The sequence below is a fragment of the Lottia gigantea genome (assembly GCF_000327385.1).
Source record: "Lottia gigantea unplaced genomic scaffold LOTGIsca_182, whole genome shotgun sequence".
Lineage (NCBI taxonomy): Eukaryota > Metazoa > Mollusca > Gastropoda > Lottiidae > Lottia > Lottia gigantea.
Genome location: NW_008708330.1, coordinates 294589 through 316732, shown reverse-complemented (window position 1 = coordinate 316732; position 22144 = coordinate 294589). Strand labels below are relative to the sequence as shown.

The 22144-nt window shown below is 31.2% G+C and overlaps 2 protein-coding genes across 2 annotated transcripts; both read right to left on the bottom strand.

The window, feature by feature from the left end:
* Positions 1-2161: 2161 nt before the first annotated feature.
* LOTGIDRAFT_238998 (hypothetical protein) lies at positions 2162-10735 on the bottom strand (the record flags this gene model as incomplete). The annotated part of the gene is made up of 6 exons (XM_009052449.1): positions 10640-10735; positions 9867-9975; positions 8595-8950; positions 7527-8300; positions 5659-5663; positions 2162-2168 (listed from the first exon to the last, which is right to left on the bottom strand). The coding sequence occupies exons 1-6, from the start codon at positions 10694-10696 to the stop codon at positions 2162-2164; spliced, it is 1308 nt and encodes a 435-aa protein (XP_009050697.1). The 5' UTR covers positions 10697-10735.
* A 6713-nt stretch (positions 10736-17448) lies between these two features.
* LOTGIDRAFT_64729 (hypothetical protein) lies at positions 17449-19411 on the bottom strand (the record flags this gene model as incomplete). The annotated part of the gene is made up of 4 exons (XM_009052421.1): positions 17449-17574; positions 17854-18002; positions 18403-18667; positions 18884-19411. Coding segments are annotated over 4 exons (1068 nt in total), but the record flags the coding sequence as incomplete, so codon positions are not given.
* Positions 19412-22144: the final 2733 nt, after the last annotated feature.

Genomic DNA, 22144 nt, shown 5'->3' with positions numbered 1-22144 from the left:
TTTAGTGGATGTTGATATTTTAGGATGGACCAGATATTGTGGAGAGAAGAGGAGGGAATGGGGCAGGGGGTGGGGGCAATATTAGTCATAATGGTTACCCTGGAGGAGGGGAATATGATAGTGATACATCATTCAATACCACCCCCTATCGTAGACCTATGAGTTCTCAGTCAGCAGAATACAATACTCATAGACCAGTTAGACCACATTCAGAATATGCTTCACCTTCTATATTACATAGTGAGTATCTTTAATCATCCTTTATCCTGAAAACTTGTTATAGATGTTGAGAACTCAAATTGTTATACGAGGTTTAAATTTTCAAAGAATGAAAACTACATATAGTGGTAAAAAAAGAATAAAAAAGATTTTAACAAAATAAATGTACGAATAGTTTTATGTGTTTTTCTCGAAAAGCAATTTCGTCATATATCGTTATACGAGGTTTCAAGCAGTTATCCACAATATAATGATTGTACTAGCTATCTACATAGAAATAGGCTTTTAAGTTTTTTAATACTATAAGTATTCCAAATATTCTTATTGTGTTCTAACTTCCATCACTAACCAGTATCTTGTATGAACTGCTTCATTTTCTGATTGTATTTTTCAGGTAAGACGTTACCAAGGCATCATACAATGCAACCATCTTCACCACCTAAAGGAGCACAAGTAAGAGCAGTTTATGCTCATGTTGGTGAAGGCAATAATCAACTGAGTTTTGGTGATGGTGATGTTATAACATTAATAGGAGAGAAGTCTGATGGATGGCAATATGGCCATAATGTTCGTACTGGACAGTAAGTAAAGCTATTAGTCAGATGTTAACAACATGTCATGTCATAATTTTATTTTTGAATCTTCGCTTGTTTCTAATCAAGATTACTTTTGTTGATAGTATATAGTATTTTTGTACTGATGAAAAAAGATTATTAACTATATGCATCTAAGTGCAGTCTTTTTGATCAGACAATTGCACACCAGCATCAAAAATTCCTAAAGAGTAAAATGAAATTCTTCAAATTTGAAGTTGGGATATTTGTACGATTTGAAACATAAAAAGTCCACTTTATTTTGAGTTAGTAATGTACACAATTTAAACATGATATGTATATTTTTAATTAATATTTTTATCCAACCCTAAAAGAAAATGGACTGTTTGTAATGTTTTAAAGCTGATCTGATGTGACCAGATATTAAAATTGTTTTTGTTGATTATATTATGTTATAGATATGGATGGTTCCCATTATCATTTACTGGTCCACCAGATATAGGTGCTCATTCTAGGTAAGACAAGACATATCTGAGCCAAAGCACTAATTCATTCCTGGCAACGAGGCTGTAGGGCTGTCTATACAACTCTAATTCAAAAATATGAAATTACCAGACATTAAGCTCAAGTTTGCAACCTGCCGAGCCTATGCTTAATACTGTCTGTCAATCCATTTGTTTCTTTCGAGTGCCAAACATTTTGGTCATTTACAAGAAAATTTTGTTCAGGTTCATGTCTGCAATGGTAAGCTATTCACTATGAAATCATAGTGAAAATATCAAACCTTAGTTTTATGGTTGTATATAATTACAGTATGCAGAGAGCTAAGAGTATAGGTGATTTATTAGATTCTAGATCAATATCTGATCAGAGTGGCTATAATACTGAACCTGAGATAATACCAACTGGTCGAGGTAGACCTAGATCACTATATGACACCTCTCATATCAATGTGGTAAGTACATTAGTACTCAAGTTTATTATAGGAGATTTTAGAATTGAGAGGATTTACTCTAAAATTGCCTCAAAAAGTTGGTGGACTTGAAATTAGATAAAGATATAGTAATTGAAATATTGCAGCTATCTATATTACTTTTCAGTAATAAAATTTGACAGCTGGTAAGCCTACAATTCAAAAGAAATACTCGAATATTCTGCATGATAACATTGTTAATGTTCTTGACTTTCACAGAGCATTTTTGTTGAATTGTATGTTAACTGGAGATCAAATTTTGATTGTGAAAAGTGTTAGGGTTAGTTTAAATGAGTTTTATAAGCTGACTTCAGTCAATATTTAGGACACTATATCTCCTAAAGGTGTCCAATTGTTTTAGAGGGATTGTAAAGAGGTTTTTTAAGTTTTGAACCAATCCAATTTCCAGACGTCTTTAGATCCTGCAATTCCAAAAAAACTAAGTGTTAAATGAAAGAAAGCATAATTTGCAGTTCGTGACATCATCAAATACTTAGTTGGAATTGCAGGAATCGCAGACATCTGATTGAAAATTGATGATTTTTTTTTTAGAGAACCCCTTTAGAATCCCTTTAATTGTTGTCCCATGTTGTTTTATATTTTATATTGTGTCACATAGTGAACTAATACCTAGCATAGAAATTCTGTTCTTAGTTAATGCATGTAGTATTATTTGGCATTTTATGCATATTGTCTCTTGTGCTCATTTCTGTTTTCTTTACTATATAATTATATAGATTAATTTTTGTCATTAAGTTTTTACATGTGCTTCATCTGTATAAAGATCTTATAAACCTTATTGACATTGTTAAGAAAAACTTTAATTTGACATTTTCTTAAACAATGCATCCAAAATTTGTGGCTTAAAAATTGTTTGAAGAAAATTTTATCTTATGACAAAATTAGGCCAAATTCAGATATAGATTATTCCTTTTTTTGCTATTTTTTTATTTATAAATTCACCTCACCTTTCCAAAAAAATTTCATCATCTTCCAAATTTCCCCACCATTTCATTTCAGTCAAATCATAATTCATCACAAGCTAATAGTTGGAACAATGGTGGCTATGATGCTACTAATGGTTCTACCATGTCTAGTTTTTACACTCTACCGCGCGGCGGCCATGCTTTGGACCCTAGCGATCATTCTTACCCTTCCCATTTTACTGATGAATATGATATTCAGGTATGCACTAAATTTTATTTTTCTTTCTTAGCTTTTTGTGTGTGTCTGCTTTTTTTTGGCCTAGATGTGCATATTGGTACATGCATGTATGTTCGATGTAGTAAAGAGAAATTAACTTTTTCTGTTCCATGACTGTGCATTGATTAGTTACATCATTTTTTTCGATTCTGATGAAGGCATAGTCTTTACTAATCAGATTTTTTGCAACAAAATGTTATACAAAATAAGGTCACTTTTGTACTGGTGACGGAAATGCCAACAAAAAAACAGCAATATGGTTTTCTCTGTTCTTTGTTGCAAACCGAATTGTGTTGTTGTAAACATGTAGAATTAAACCCATAATAGAATAGTGACAAAATGAAAATAAATATAAAAATAACAAAAGATTTTCGAAATTATTTATATGTATCGGAGACACTGATAGCATCAATTTGCACCATTCCAATTTTCAGTCCTACATCTGTGGTTCATTTAAACTAATCGCAAAAGGCTTTACGTGATAAAGCATATTTTGTGATTAGTGCAGAGTTATGAAATAAGTTCTTGAAAATATTATTGCTTTTTTTCAGGATGATTTGCCCCTTCCTAGTCCAATATAACATTTCATTAAAATAATATATCATAATTATTACTATACAGATATATATATATATATAATAGATTTGATATTAAAGAGACCCATCCACATAGAAATTACATCCAAATTTTTTACCTTCAGTATTGTGTTGGAAATGATGTTTATACATCCTTTTTTAGCACCTTTTCTTAGCACCTGTGTGAGTTAATGAAGATGGGCAATTCCATGCAGTAGGCTATGCAATGAGGAAAATTTTGCCATGCAGCATTAACATACTCTAGACTCACATCTATGAAAATTATAACAATTCAAAAATAAATTTGACAGTGTCTGAAAGTGCTCAGCTTTTTTCATGTCCATTTCTGAATATATCCTTAAAATGTTGAATAACAAGTATGTGGGTGGGTCTCTTTAATAGGTATATGGTATATAATCATATTTATAGGAAAGTTTAATGTAATAACCAAGGGGCATGTCTTAAGTTTTAAAAGGCTTTCAAAACATTTTTTCTAGCTTTAGCATGCATATCAGGGACACAGATAGCTTCTATTTGAATCATTACATTTTCGTATGTAAGCCCCCCATTTGGTTTGATTGTTTTTTTTAATAGCAATATCATAGACAGATCAGTTGTTTTTTCTAGAATAACAGCAGCCACAGACATCATTATTGTACAAATAGAAGCTATAAGTGTTTGAAATTTTCACAAAAAGGCGGAAAATCTTTTTTGGATTCCTTTCATTGAAGCTCTCATGTTTTTGTGCTGATTTTAGATTATTTTATTTTGATTTTTGACAAAATGAAGAAGTTAATTTGAATATTTATTACATGACATATCAAACATTTCCCTTAGTCACATATAAATATATTCACTAATCACTTGAATATTATTTCAAGTCACGTAAGCTATATTTATTCATAGCACTAATATTTATTTTTCTCAAATCGAAGATAAATCAAATTTTTACTTGGGAATATCATCTTCAGAAAAAGCAGTAATAGTTGAAATGTAAAGTTTTGAATGTTTTGAATACACATTTGCACTAAAAACTAAACATGTTAAAAAATTGCTCTCTGTAAAAGCAAGTTTCAAACAGATAACAAAGACTGATATTAATAAATTACGAAATCTATAAGATATTTATAAGTATTATAATCATACATGTAAAGACAAGTTTAAGGCTATTGCTGCTATTTCAAAAGCTGAGATTCCAATTCTCCTCAAAATAATCAGTAGAATTTGATTTAACGAGTGTGTGAGGACAATAGTATATGTTATATTATTATAATTTATTTAAATCACTAATACACAGGCTTGTAGCTAGAGGTGAGCCAGGCCGAAAATTTTTGCCCCCTCCCCTCAAAAATTTAGAAAACTGATATGACTTGTTGAGTCACTATAGTTGAGCCTCCCTTTAAAAAATTTGCCCCCTCCCCCCGAGACCCTGGGCTAGCTATGGGCCTGCTAATACATCTATTTATATCACAATATTTATTCATATATAGCTTGCCAAGGATCATTTAGGTAATGATTCACCAGCTCAGCAACCACAGCATGTTTATCATTCTTCACCACCCCCTAGTGAACCACCACCACCCCCTCCTCCTCCACCGCCGGTACCTAGCACCAACATACCCTGGCACCCTATGACACCCCAACCTAAACGTAACTCATTCATAGCCGAACTCTCTCGTTCACCTAGCATGAAACTAATCAGATCTAAAACATTTGCACCCATTGTCTCTCCGCCACATGCACCACCACCTCCACCTCTATCCCGTACCACTACTGGTGCCTCTTCTCAATCTCTGGCCATCCAGTCTGTAACGCATGTTCTCAATAATATGTTGTCTTCTGTGTCTGATGCACCAATTCCTCCTCCTCTCTCTCAGAGTCTTGCCACTTCTTCTTACCACACCAACAGTACAGTACCATCAACGTCTGGTTATGGAACACCACGTAGAAATAGTCCAGGAGTACCACCACCTCCACCACCATGGTCCGATCATCGCCCTGGTCAGATGAAACCTCCACATCAACATGAGTTACCCCCACCACCACCAGCTGATTATAGTACTGATGAAGAAGAATCCATGTAAGTTTTGATTTTTACATCAGCATTATTAAGTAGGACAAGTGGGTAACTTACCTTGGCTGAAAATGGACCGTCCTTAGTTAGTTCCAATGATATATTCCATGAAGGCCTTCTGTAATAGCATTTCATATCAGCCATGTAACGTGGCACAAAATAGTGGAACAGCAGGAAGACAAAATATTCTGACACTTGAGTCAATCCCACCAGGAGGGCCAAACAAACTGTTGACCACAAGTGTTTTTGACAGTTTTGATTGATTGATTGTTATGTCTATTTAATCAAAATGCAAAATCAAATTGATGTATTGAGCACTATTTTAACAGTGGAAATATTTGATTGTAGGGTTTTTGTTTTTGTATTTTGCAGGCATCAAAGGAATCCAATGTTTGCTAGTGTAACATTACGGAAAGCTAAAAGTAATGATAGATCAGCACCTAGAATCAACTAATTTTTGTACATATATTAAAAAAAAGAGATTTATGACAAAAGCCCTGGTAGAGGCATTAGAAATTTGAGGAAATACGAACCCATTGTACTTAATCAACTGGCAGGTTATATATTGTTATTTTATTAGAAATAATTTATGAATTTCTAGTCCAGTTAAAGTGTACTTATTGATAAAATTTTGTATAATAAATCTTAGATATATATGTATAATTTGTTTATTATTGTATATATCATTTATAAATACATTGTGTATCCTTGTTTACTTATTGTATATTTTATTGATACATATTGCAGTGTATCTTTGTTTAATTATTGTATATTTAACTATAGAAACATTATTTAAAATCTATTGTCTATTCAGTTAAATATTTTGTATTAAAGGGATTGTAAAGAAGTTTTCTAAAATTTGTTAAGGGTATTGGGTACACTGATAGCATCAATATTCTATCAGACGTCTGTGGTTCCTGCAATTCCACTTAAACTATGTGTTTGATGACATCACCAATCACAAAGCGTCTTAAGTGATAAAACATATTTTGTGATTACTGATCTGATACACATAAAAATTTTGAAAACTTAATGAATTTGAGAATCAGCAATTGAAAAATGTTGATATAAAGTTTATTGTTTTAGCCTATTTTATTGAAATACATTATGTATATTATCAAAAAGTACAATAATAAAATATATTCACTGTTAAAATAGTGCTCATTACATTAATGGTAGAGTAATATAGAAATATTTTTAACTACGTGTATTTTAATTAGAACATACTCTAGTTTCCTTAGTTTTCACATATTTTTAGGAAAATGTGAATGGTTGTGTTCTAATTTGGGTCTATAACAACGAGCCAATAAGAGTGATTTCCCTTGAAAATGAATTTATGCATTAATGTTTTAAATATATGTGACGTTTTTATTTGAGTAGAATTTACAATCAGAATAATATAAGATATGGCATTAATAGTATTATATTGTAATAGTGTTATATTGTAATAGTGTTATATTGTAATAGTGTTATATTGTAATAGTGTTATATTGTAATAGTGTTATATTGTAATAGTGTTATATTTATGTTATACACATCAACTTACAGTCAAAATGAAAGTTCTGCTGGCACTCTGCAACAAATTCAGCTTTACGGAAACTGTTGAGGCTTGCCAAATGATCAACAGGTTACTGTCCATTCTTCAATCCATTAACTTTCGAGAACAAAAATGAAATGATGTTCTGCTTCTCTCCAACAGATTAGGGTATTGCAGCAAGCCAGGAGTAAAACATTTCTAGATCAGCAAAAGTGTGTTGTCTTATTTGTATAAATCACAAAGATAGTTTTTAAATGATTTTTTTTTTTTTTGCTGAAAAGTAAGGTTGATTAATAAAAAAACAATTTGAAATTCTAAAACGGCTACTTCAAATCCAAAATGTTTAGGCCTCTTCATCAGGATTTCTTTCATCTTCTTCTTCATCATCAACATCTTCAGCTGTAGCATCCTGGTACTGTTGATATTCAGATACCAGATCATTCATATTAGATTCAGCTTCAGTGAACTCCATCTCATCCATACCTTCTCCTGTATACCAATGGAGGAAAGCCTTTCTTCTGAACATAGCAGTGAATTGTTCAGAGATTCTTTTAAAGAGCTCCTGAATAGCTGTACTGTTTCCAACAAATGTTGAAGACATCTTCAGACCTCTTGGTGGAATGTCACAAACAGCAGTTTTAACATTGTGGGGAATCCATTCAACAAAGTAGCTACTGTTCTTGTTTTGGATGCTAAGTATCTGTTCATCCACCTCTTTCATTGACATTCTTCCTCTGAACATGGCAGCAACTGTTAAATAACGTCCATGTCGAGGATCACAGGCAGCCATCATGTTTTTAGCATCAAACATCTGTTGGGTTAGTTCTGGTACACTGAGAGCTTGGTATTTCTGACTTCCTCTAGCTGTAAGGGGAGCAAACCCAGGCATAAAGAAATGCAGACGTGGGAAAGGTATCATGTTGACAGCCAATTTACGAAGATCAGCATTGAGTTGACCAGGGAACCTGAGGCAGGTGGTCACTCCAGACATAGTAGCTGAAACCAAATGATTCAGATCACCATAGGTTGGACTCCTTAGCTTTAGGGTACGGAAACAGATATCATATAAAGCTTCGTTATCTATACAGAAAGTCTCGTCTGTATTTTCAACCAGTTGATGAACTGACAGGGTGGCGTTGTATGGTTCAACAACAGTATCAGATACCTGAAATTATACCAATGACATTAATAAGTATATCCATATGGTCACAATGCATTTGCTTGCTTCACAACCAATTCAAGGATCAATGGTTCCAAAGGTCTAGGCTTCAATTGTGCCATTGTAAGAGCACCTATGGATTATATTAACCCAGTTTCCCCATGCCAATGGTGCAGGTCAGAGAAGAAAGGGTATGCAGTTGTTTGAACAGATGACAGAGACTGCACAACTTCAAGATTCCTCAAAAGTGAAAATTGAAAATAAAAATGGGTAACTATTGATGAAAACGGTAGAACTCACTTTTGGTGAAGGTACAACTGAAAAGGTGTTCATGATCCTATCTGGATACTCTTCTCTGATTTTACTGATGAGAAGTGTTCCCATACCAGAGCCAGTTCCACCACCTAGAGAATGGGTCATCTGGAATCCTTGTAGACAATCACAGTTCTCGCATTCTTTCCTAACAACATCTAATGCAGAATCTACCAGTTCAGCTCCCTCTGTATAATGTCCTTTTGCCCAGTTGTTACCAGCACCTGATTGTCCAAAGACAAAGTTGTTTGGTTGAAAAATACTCCCAAATGGTCCTGATCTGACAGAATCCATAGTACCAGGCTCCAGATCAATGAGAATAGCTCTTGGTACATATCTACCTCCTGAATAAAAAAGTAAAAAATGTTTTATGTGTGGTAATGTGACTGTTAAGCAGGAAGATGTTTAAAGTTGCTAAATTTTATTATGTATTTTCCCAACAGCCATTGTGAAATGTAGCACACAGCTCTTGGGCAAACAAACTAAAACCTCAATCTTGGATTAACAATAGATGGGTTATTCTAGACTTTTTAAGATTTCAACCACGAATGGCTGACAATCACCTAGTATACAGATCATTATAATATAAAGTTAATTTTAGCAGATTTTCAAGAAGGCTTCTAAGGTAATACCAAGTTGAAGATGTACTGCCCAACTTGAGAATACCGGTGTTAAGTGTTCCCAAGTGATACATTATGTAAGACCTTTTATTTTCTATTAATAAGTTTTAATATTTAAGGTTGTCCACCTCAGATGAATAACATATTAGGAAGGTCAATCATCTGGAACGTTTTATAGATCTCAGGTGAAGATTAATAGCTCTAGATTGATTTATTATTCTATTTTGATTATTCTATATTCTTCCAGTCTAATGGTCTTTAGAATGATTTACTTGGTTCTTCTTAGAACTTATAAAATATTCAGAAACATTAACAGGGAGTGTGTAGGATCTTATTAGGACTGCCCACAGGACATCTACGTTAAATTTTTCATATAGTTTTCGTCACCATTGTAATCTAACACGTCTTCTACAAAAATTTCCATTCTAATGATTGATTTTGATTGGTTAATAATTTTGTCATTACAACCCATCTCAACTTATTAGATTGGAAGAGAGACGAAAAATATCAAAAAAATAAGAGAGAAACGAATTTGTATTAGATTGGGACACATCAGAACACATTCTTGTTCTCATTGGCCTAGTTCAGCGTACCAAACTTCTAATTTAATTTAGACAGACAGGGGTATAAAATGGTCTACCTATAGCTTCACTATAATATACTTCAATTCTCTCTAGTTGAAGATCAGAATTACCATGGTAATTACCAGTAGGATCAATACCATGTTCATCAGAGATCACTTCCCAAAACTACAAACAATGATTAAATGATTGGGCTATAAAACAAGATTAGCTTTAGCTTCATGATTAAACATGTAGTTCCATCACCTTTATGAGATGATTTCACCACATGACCACATATCTCATATTTCGGTTATAATACTTTCATCAGGGCGGATAGTTTTGTACAAAGTGTTGACATACTAATAGTAATATAGTACTTTAAGCTTAAGAGCAAAGTATGCTTACGACTTGCTAAACACAAGCAAGAAGTCCAAAAGAACTTTCAATATACTAGAGTGATTTTAAGCCCATCTCTAATTGACAAAACTCATCTCATGTTGCTGATATTTGAGATATAAAATCCTCATCAGGGCAGTTTTTTTAGAAAGTGTTGACTTTCTAATTTAGTTTTTGATTCATTTGAGCAAAAACAGTTAACAGAAGCACCAAGATATTCCATAATACAATGACTCAAAACTTATATCTCATTTTCAAGAGCACGAGTAAAGAAAAATTCTTTAACAAATTCAAATACATAATGTAACTTGAAATACATAATATAGGCCCACTAGAGCATAATTTTTCTTTAACATTTTATCATGTTGATTGGGACTATATTTAATTATATCATAAATTAGATGTGTCACTGCTTTTCAAAAGGTTATTTCAATCAACAAAAAAATTAACTTACCTTTGCACCAATTTGGTTACCACATTGTCCAACTTGTAAATGTACGATTTCTCTCATTTTTGAGCTGTCAGATTCTTGCCGAGGAAACAAATTAACTTATGCTTACTAACAGACGAAAAACATAATACTGAGCACAGAGAGAACTGTCTGGTATATTAGAAAGAATTTTGATGTTGCTAGGTTACAAGACTAAACAAAGAATGGATTCCTGTTTTGTAAGTTATTAAATGTATCACTTGACAAAACTAAAACAAAAGACTGAATATAAATTATTGAAATATAAACTATGAAAACAGGTTTCAAAAGCATTTAGGTTTCACTTGAATAAGTTTTCAGATACACAAGATAAGTTTTGTTTTAAGACATTTGGTTTTAATTATTTACCTTAATGGGGCCTTTACAAGAAATATCATTCAAGTGATGTACAAGAATATATATGCATATATAAAATACCATTTCAAACTGAGTCAGAGATAGTTAAATGTTGTAGTGTTTATTTCTCTAACTTTGAGCAGAAGAAAACAGGCCATATTTATCTTATTAAAGTGATACCACGTCTTAGAATTAACATGAAATTTAAGAATTTTAAACTTGGCAAGTAAGAGCCAGTAGATATACCTGGTATCATAAATAACATAACAGCATCCTTAATATAATCCGATAAATCCAAAAAACTTAGTAATTATCCATAAATATGCAAATTAACTATTGGAAAACGCTTAATATCACGATTAAGCATTTTTCAACAATTACTTATTTTATGAATTTTCCAATTATCCAGATTATACAGGGATTCTGCTGTAGCTTTATGATACCAGGTAAGCTAACTGATGAATAAAGACTAATATTGACCTTTTCGAGAACTTAAATTCTATGTCCATTCTAAGACGTAGTATCACTTTAATATTCAGATCAAGATGTTTAATTTCGTGTCTTGTTTAATGTGTATGTACCCCACTTGCATCCATGATCTGACAAAATTCTGCTTAAAATTGTGTTCAGTTGAATTTCAATCCAGAAAGAATCAAATATTCTATGTCAGACTCCATTTGTACCTATGATCTCATAACATTCTTCTTTAAATCGTTTTTGATTAAAAAATGTTATACAACCAATCAAAAGCAGTGTTAAACCTGAAACAAATCAATTTTATCCCAGAGTTTCTTACATGTAAGGAAAGTCTTTCGTTAGAGAGAGTGAATATGATTGGTTGAATATTTTAATGAAATTGAACATATGTTGCAAAATAATTTTGACTGATTATGGATGACTAATAAAGTCCACCACAGAAAAATTCACTGAAAAGGAATGGGCATTGAACAGCTAAAGGCATAAAAACAAGGTTATAAGCAAACTGTTTTTTATTTTAACAAATCTTTTTATTAAAAAAGTAATTTGGTGGAGAATTTGGACATGAATAACAAAACATTGAAATATGTTAATTACATCATATATATACACCTTATATAGACAACTATAATTGAGCCAAGATTCTAATACATTTTCAAGTTCAATTCAAAACTAACAGACAACCATTCTACTTACATTACCTAAAAATATAAACTTCTCGTAATGCTTTGAATTGGACTTGGGTATGCACAAATATCTTGTCTCAACTAGACATAAATTTCCAATCATAAATACAAACAACATATTCGGTTTAATTGAAATTAAACCAAATTTTCAATTAGCCAATTCGGTATTATGCGTTAGCATGCATAATGTTGATTTAACATGGAATGTCATATAAAGTGTTAACAACATTGACAGATATCAATTTATCATTTAGAATGTTGTCTTAAGCAAGTTTTGTCAGTTCAAGGTATATATCACATGTCTGACTATTGTTTTAAATTGACGTTTCTTATCGCGAGGAAGAAGAAGGGAATTAGCATGTTGTGCATGCACACACATAATACCGAATTGGCTTATTTAGCCACTTTAATTAGGGTCTAACAACATCCCTCTTGAACATTCTTCAGTTTGATGATGGAAATTATTACATATATGTAATTTAGAAATAAATTACGAATTACAATGGACATCAAAAGCAACTATAGTTAAGACAATGATGATATACTTTCTAATATATAATTCCATTAGACAACTGAGAAAAAACAAAAATAAGGGAATGAATTTTCATTGTAAAATTGAACATGATCTAGAATTCATAATATGAAACTTTGTGTGTTCAGTATGAATAAATTTTAACAATTTTCAACAAGAAAAATAATTTTACACCAATCATAGAGTTGTCATAAATCAGCTTTAAAAAACTTGCCAATAGCCAAATAATTCATACATTGATAAAATAAGACTTGAGCAAAATCAAATATTAAACGCAGTTCATGTGAAGTTGTCAATTGATGGATTATTAAAATCTCCAGCGGTTTTAACAATCTGTATCACTTTTAAGAATGAAATCGAAATCGACTTGAATAATTTTTCAAATTGACATTTGTTTAATAAGTTTAAATGATTTAATAAAACTTATTACCCTAAAAAATTTTTTTAAGATTTTGATTTTGTCATGGTTAAACTTTTGATAAAATAAAAAAACTGGCCTAGAAAAAAAAACTAAAAAAAAATGAATTCCAACATTTTCTGTATTAATGTGAAATCAAATAATATCAACTCATAAATAACAAATCAAAATATTACAACTAATCAATCAAATAATAAATAATCAAAATAATATTTAATTCAATATGATAAATTAATTCACATAGTAATAAAGTTTCATATACAATCCCTGTATAGAAATAAAATAATTCTATAATCACTTTCCACTGCCATATAATTTACAAACAACTTAAATCAACACTGTTTCAGATTCTTATGAAGACTATAGGCTATTTTTCACTAATATGGAAAAACCCTTCAGCTACAATTTAGTCATATTTTCCATTAATTAGAAAACTGAAAATGGCAGTTTATAAAATTTTTATATAAACTTTTTTAAATAGTTTTTGAGTTTAAAAATTAACTGCTGGATTTTTTTAGTTCAAACTCTCAGATATGTTAAAGGACACATGACTCGAAATTTTGGTGTATAAATTTCATAAATTTGGACAAAAAATTTTTTCAACCTACAGAAAAACATAATACTCCCTTAACTTGTTGCGCAAATTAAGGACAGTAATTGAGTAAAGCAAACAACAGTAGAGTAGATTGAATACACTATTAGACATCTAAACTAAATCAGGAGGTGTTTCGTTGAGTGAAATTGGAGAGATCTTATAAGAAATACAAATAAACTACATCAGAAACAAAATAAACAAAAAATAATTTGAACACACACATCCATACAATAAATTAAAACATAAATCTTTTAACAACATACTATTTTAAAATAATTATCATTTTTAACATAGACATATCAAAATAATTATCATTTTTAACATAGACATATCAACATCATTATCCTTTTTATTATTAAAACATGCCATTCAGCATATTAAAATCATTATTATCAATTAAATTAAGTATCAAAATCTGTCACTAAAACATAATAAAAAATCATTATCATTTTTCACTTAACCATATCAAAATCATTATCATATTTCACTAAATCATATCAAAATTATTATCATTTTCACTTAATAATATCAAAATCATTATCATATTTCACTTAATAATATCAAAATCATTATCATTTTTCACTTAATCATATCAAACACTTAATCATATCAAAATCATTATCATTTTTCACATCAAAATCATTATCATTTTTCACTTAATCATATCAAAATCATTATCAATTTTCACTTAATCACATCAAAATCATTATCATATTTCACTTAATCATATCAAAATCATTATCATATTTCACTTAATCATAAGGCATATCAAAATCATTATGAGTATTCACTAAAAACAAATCAAATTCATCATCATTTATCAGAATTAACAGTCAAAATCATTAACATTTTTAAAAATGATCATGAGCATTACATAGTAGGAACTATAATAATTCAAATAATATAAGTACAGCCACTTTTGGGGGTTGATTTGGGTCTTAAATATATGTAAATAATCTTCAGAGATACTAGAAATTCAAAAATACCTCAAACTAGCAATTTCACTTGTCTTTTCTATATTTGGCTGGGTCTCAAGAAAAGATGAAAAATTGACATTTCTGAGATTAAGGCATGATTGGTTAAGAAAATGGTGCACCTTTCCCATTAAAATTAATTTGCTTTCTGAAAATTATGTCCCTTTAAGACAACAATCATAAAATAAATTCCATTTTTGAAAATGGCTTTAACATACTTCATGCAATATAAAACACCAAAATACACAAGCACAGAATACATGTAAATGTAAATAGTATAACAACACTAAATGTTAATGGATAGACAAACTTTAAATATTAATCCTGTTTCTATATTCTTTCAATGCATTCGACTAACAGATGACAGAACTGAAATTGTGACTCTATTTTGACTCTATTATGTTCTTATTTTATCACTTTTCTGAATGAAGAATTAAATTTATGTTGCAAGGGTGAAAACTGAACTATAGTCACTATTTTCATTTAATCGTAAATGAACTAGATGTCAGATTATAATTCTAAAGACACATTAAATCAAGCTGATGAAGCAAATAAGTAGATCTCTTTAAAAGTTGAGAATACCTGCTAGAGGTAACAGTCGTCTGCAAACAAGCAGATGAAAAGGGTTATCCAGACTTATTTACGGACTGGTCGACTGGATTAATAAGTAAAGATTATTAGGCACCAGATGACCAGACTATAAACAAAGCCAAATATGTATGTAGGAAAAGACCCTGAGATAAAATCATACAACTACAAGTACATGAGTTAGACTAATCTGCATCATCAAATTGTCCTATAACTGATTTATAGTGATTTAATGAACGTGATACACTAGGTTCATGTAATGTATAGGGTAGACATAAAAAAGGTCTGTTTTCTCTTTGATATTGGTACTCTTCAGGAGGGAGGTAGTATTCTTTTTGTCCATCTAAATCTGTAAAAAAAAATATTTCAAAATGGCCGACCAGTGTCGTCTGCTTTTTTCAAGAGGAGGATAACATGTACAAACTTGGAATACAGCATTGTTGACCTATTCCTTGATTTATTTGGAAAACCTGAAGCACAAAAGCCCTGAAGACAAAAACTATCCAAAAATTAATTGTTTTCTTTCAAAAATGTCTGTAGATGGAAAGGGACATAGCTGACTTTTCTCTTGACTTGGGAAAATTCAAACCAAAATAAAAATGGAGGTAGAGTAATTTTAGACAATTTCTTAAAGGGTGGCGTGTTTATATTAAAAAAAATTAAGACTCACCAAATTGTCCTTCTCCATCATCCAGTTCATCATCCCAATTTTCTTCTATGGTTACGTGTCCACTTCCTGTCACGCTCCCAGCAGTACTTCCTGCAACACTATTTGTTTTATTTGAAGACTGTTCAACATCTGTTTCATATTCTTCATCTGGAGTCATTTCACTTGATGACCCTGAAAATGTCAGCAGAAACAAATAAAAGTTTAGCAGAAAATATTTCATTCTTTCAGACAAAAATACAGCTTCAAATATTAATTTCTGTGGGTTACATTGTGACTTTTAGCTTCAGTCTGAGTGTGAAAGTCTGCCATCTTTCCTCATTCAAACCAGCTACAAATTAGTACACATCATCTGGGTAGCAACATTTTGGATTTGGATTTGTACCATGATTGATTTGCAAATATTTACTATCCTTCATAAAAGGTTTGGTCATTCAGCAGCTAGTAGAAAGGATCCTCAAGAATCTAATTCATGTACAATTCTAATTCAAATTCCTTACCTCCCTTGATATCATCGTCAGACTCAGAAGGTAAAGAATCACTTGTAAATAATGGTATACGGAAACCATTTCTATCAGGAGGTCGTTCAAATTTTGGTCTTGATGTTTGATCATCACCATGTTTTCTCCATATAGATTGATTATTTTCTACTGCTAGTTTTACTGTATTTCTGTTAGTCTCCTGTAAAATAAAGAATATATTTTCAACATAAGGATACTGGAAACTGTTACCTAAAAATTTGCAAAATTTTTGCGATCTTTATTTTTTCCAACAAATTGGATGTCGTGACACGATGACAAAACATGCAGTGAAAGTTTACACTTTTGTTTATTTTTGTTGATTTGTAGAAGAACCATCATTTTTGAATCAGATTGAAAAGAAAGTGAGCTCTATCAGCTGGTAAACATGGGTAGCTGTAGCCCATGGGTGTCAAAGCCTGTTGTTACATAACTACATTGGGAAAACAGAAAAAATATCATCCAATCAACTCACTGTTTGATCTATCTCTCTTAAATCTTCCCTTCTTTTACCTCGCCAGTTATCTTTTAAAGCTGGGTCTCGTGGAGCATATCTTGTATTACGTACTATAGATGGTATTTCAGATCTATCTTTATCTATCTTATTCTGAAGTAAAAATGAAAATTTTTAATTCTCTCTTTTCTGTCACAAACACAAGACACTATTTTGGAATAAGTATGCTTCTTTATAAAAATTGGCCACAGGACACTTCTGTAATAATCAGGAATCCGAGTGGGGAACGAAAAAAATAGAGGAAATGGAAAATATCAGCTGAAGGTTAAAAGGGCCACAGACTCTCATGTAAGGTATAGGGGGAGATTTAACCATTTTAAGATGCTTTGAAAGTCATTTCCCATACAGAAATCTTTTCATTCCTAAAACTAGATATTAAAAGGTTTTATTTGAAAATGAAAAAAATACTAATGGCCAGAAAAATAGAGCATTCCTCTAAAAAGAGAAATAATTAATACTTACTTCATCTATATCTAATCTAACTAACTGTGTAAACTGTTTAAGACAAGCTGGTACTTTTGTAAGTTGGTTATTAAACAGATCTAATGTTTTTAACTGAGTTAAATCTTTAAATGATTCAGGTAATTCAGCAATCTAGAAAAACAATCATATTTCATCAACTTTGCAAAGCTAATCCTTTTTACTCAAAAAGTGCTGAACACACAGATGTGAACAAAAATTATCAAACTGGCTTCAAAATATCAATCATCAAAATAACATTTTCCACAATTTTTCTTTACACTTTAAGACCTGCAGCTGCGAGGGGACATTATCTTTGCTACTTTTTAGCAAAACTCCATGAAATCTGAAAGTTGGCCCCTTTTTCAACAACGATGAAAACTTTAAAACTTAAAATTCAAATAAACAACATACATGATTATTATCCAGTCTTAAATCTTCTAATGATGATAGTTGACCAATAGTACTAGGTAGTAATTGTAATTTATTTTTAGATAATAAACACACTCGTAATGACTTCAAATTACCAAAAGATTCTGGTAACTCATGCAAGTGGTTCTGGCCTGTAAAAATGAAATTTACAAAAATTCGGTCATTCTGGTGCACACATAAAAACCTGATCATTATTTCATGAAATTTGTTGGGTTCATGTAATAACAAAATCAACATGCCAGAACCTTGACCAGCTAAATACAAGGATATTAATTTAATGATCTAATTTTTGCAAATTTAAGCCATAATTTCAAGCAATGGTATTTTCTATGTGTGCTATAGGATGTGCAGGTTGGTAAATATCCCAAGTAGTTGATTGTTATAATATGCTGCTATCCAGTTACCCTCAATGCACACTGCATGGTATTGCCCATAGTCATTGTCTATTGTTATTGTAAAGTTATGACAATTTAGTAAAATACTAAAGCAGAGTTATAGTGGACATAAACCAGCCAAAAAATATCTTTTTACCTAAATCCAGCATTTCCATACTAACTAACCCACCAAATTCTTCAGGCAATTCATAAATTTGATTTTCATCTAAAAATACTTCTTTCAGCAATCTTAACCTTCCAAAACTTGTAGGAATAGCTGTAATCCAATTTCCATTTTGAAAATTTCTCCTTTCCAAATAATGCAAAACACTACCAATTCTCACAAATTCTAAACACTTCATTTCACCAAATGATTCAGGCAAATCATTGAGGAAATTTCCACCTAAGTCTAGTTTTTTAATCTTGGAAGATCTGAGTGCAAACTCTTCGGTGAGTTCTTTATGCACGAGTTTGTTATCAATTATGGAAAACTCAATAATTTCAGGCATGCAAGATATCCACGGTGGAAGAGAGTTAATGGAATTATAGTCTAAGTACAGTTTTTTCAGTTTGACACAAGATTTAAAATATGGCGGCAATTCTTCTAAACAGTTTTTGGAAAGATCTAAATAAGTGACATTTCTCAGATCTCCAAAATAATCTGGAAATTTTATCACTTGATTATTACTCAAATCTAAATTTTCCAAACTTCTTAACTTGCCGAACGTGGATGGTAAACTAAAGAGCTTGTTATCATTGGCTTGTAGAGATTTTAACTTATACAGTTCACCAAAATTTTCTGACAAACTTGAAAGCCCATTTTCTTCTATGACTAATTCTTCAAGTGATGCAAGTTTGCAAAAAGTCTCAGGTAATGTCTTTATAGAATTTCCAGTTAAATATAATTTTTTTAAGTTCCGCAAGTTTCCAAATGTTTCTGGTAGCTCAGTGAGATCATTTTCATTTAGATGAAATTCCTGTAAGTTCTCCAAAGATTCAATGGCACTCGGTAATGATGATATGCTGTTACCATTTAAGGAAAATATTTCCAGGCATTTTAATTCTTTGATGCTATCTGAAAGTTCCAACAAATTATTGTAGTCTAACAAAAGACAAGTCAATGAGTTCTTGTGACTTAAAGCACTTTTAGGAAATATTTCAATAGACTGTGATGTCAAATCAAGTGATGTCACTGGAAAAAATATGGCCATTTTCATTTGATGATGATTCCTTTTCAATGCATTTTTTCACAGTTTTCAAAGTAATGGACGGACTGGATATTAATTCTAAAGATGAGTTGAGTTGGTCTTTAATATCTTTAATAGAAATAACATTCAGCCCATTACAACAATCTTGAATAATCTTTTCTGTCATCTTCAAATTTTGGTACTAAACTGAAATAAAATGAAAGAATATCAAGTAAGCTTTCACATTAAGCTATTGTTGTTAGAGAGTAAAGACTGAGACAATAAAATTTCTCCACACCCTGCCGTTTAAAGAATGATATATGAACTGCAGGTTTGATCTTTCAGGATAGTGTGATTTTGATTTGAATTTAAGTGAGTTTGTTGTCAAAATTAAAATCAAACAATCCTGGACAATGCCACTTGTATTCCAAACCAAGAGGGTTAACTGAATGACATGACAATAGTACATTTCTCTATGAACCTCTCAAGGCGAAAAATCATAACAAACATCATAAACATAACCACCATAAAACTTTTGTTATCTTTCTGTTTACATTTTCATAATTTTTTTTTCATGCTGTATGCCAAAAGTAAAGCTCTGATAACGACATAAGAAAGTTTTTTTGGAACTTTCTACAATTTATCTTGTAAAACTGTAGTAGTATCGTTTATCAACTTTTTTCCGTTTCTTTGGTTTTCTGCAAAGAAATGGGGTGCTTTTATACAAGATGAACATTCGTCAATTTCATATTTTTACGACAACCACCGCTGATACTAAACTGTCATGGCGTCGTTTTCTTGCCTCTTCATGTTTATTTCTTAGTAATTTCCACATTGTCCGAGGAATTCAAATTTACAGTTTGCAGAATTTTGATAAAAGTAGGTAAGCATATTTTCTTCTAATGCCTGTCTTTGAAATGAATGTATCCATTGAAAAAGTTGTCATTGTTTCTAGTTTTTGTAATGTAAAATTTGCAATGTCTGTTGTTTACATTGACAACACTATTTGATGAATTACTTTATGGCTTTTGACATTATGATGGCATGGCAGACACTCTTGTACAATTACATATTGTATAGTTGGGCTAAGTGTAGTTCCATTTCTTTTAAATATCATCTGTATTGTGTTATTAATGGACTGGTTTTGTAGGCTGTCTGATAAATGAAATGGAATCTCAAGATCACAATTCCTGGAAAGAATTAGCAGAACAAAAGGAAAAAGAATGGAAACAGTTCACTCAATTACGGTTTGGCATTATAGTATACATTTCCATCTATAAAACTTGGTTTTGAACTAGATGTAGTAGTGACATTAAATTATTAAGTTGCAATAAACCAGCTCGAAACAAGCTCATTCCCTATTTCTGTCTTGGATTAAACAATAAGATTTACAAGGCAGTCTATGGCCAGGAAAAAGATATAATATAAAGTTCAGTTCACAGCGTATATCACAAGCCTGTCAATTGTAAATGTAGTAAACCCCTTGTATTCGATCCTTTTCCTTAGACTGCCAGATTAAATCAACATTGTTAACCCCGAGGCCGATAACTGGGGTACTATTTTGACAGCTGATATACCCTGGTTGATATGGATTAGTATTTCATATTCTCTTTTATAGAATTGAATCACTAGAGACATCATGTAAACAGAATGATAAAAAATTAAATGAAGAAAAGAAGAAGTTTGAGAAATTAAAAGACGATTTTAAATATAATTTAAAGTTGTTACAAGAAAGAGATCAAGAGTTAGAGAGATATGATGCTGTTTTTACAGGTTATTTACTTATACTTCAGCTTAATCTTTGGAAGTGAATACTTTTTTAGTCTACCGGTAGTTTGCACTGCAACATTTTGGGATGATTTTCCAAGTATAAGTCTGAAGAACAAGATAGTTTGTCAAAAGCAAAAAAGTTTGAATGTGACCTTAATGTTCTAGCTGGAGAACAGTTCTAGGGATCATGAAAGTTGAGGGAAGATCTAAGAAATGTATGTTTCTTGGTCAGAAAACTATTTAAGCACAATGAAATGTCACTAAGTCAAATGCAAGTGAACCTTATATAAACAAGAATTTCTTTAGATCATATATGACATGTTTAGTAACCAACTTTGTAAGCCAAAATAAAATAATGTTCCTGTAACTAACCCATAATGTTCTTTGTAATTATTTGTAGATTATAAAACAAAGTTAAACACTAAGAATTCTGAATTGAGTGAAAGTAAGATTTTATTAGATGAGTTACGAACTAGAATTAGACAAGAAGAAAAGGGTCGAGAAGAGCTACAATTACATTATCAACACAGATTGAAAGAAAAACAACAAGAAATTGATACATTTAGAAGGTAACCATTATATGGAAAATGGAATAAGTGTCATTTCAAGCTATCTGTATCACTTTTTAGTGTTAAATCTGTTATCCTGTTCATCTACAATTTAATAAAATGTATCATCATCATTATTTGAGGGCTATCGGAAATGTCTGCATGTGCAATGTGTTTATTATTGAAATAGTTAAGTCAATCTGGTCAAGAATTTTTCAGGAACCACAGACAGTGAATAGGATCTCATACATGTTAAGGCAAACAAAAATGACCTCAAGTTTATTTGTGCTATATTAGTAATAGTGATTGTCTAGCAGAAAATATACAGGAAAATAGAATTATATTTAATAAGATGATATTCATGGATCATAGTGTTGTATATTGCATAATTGAT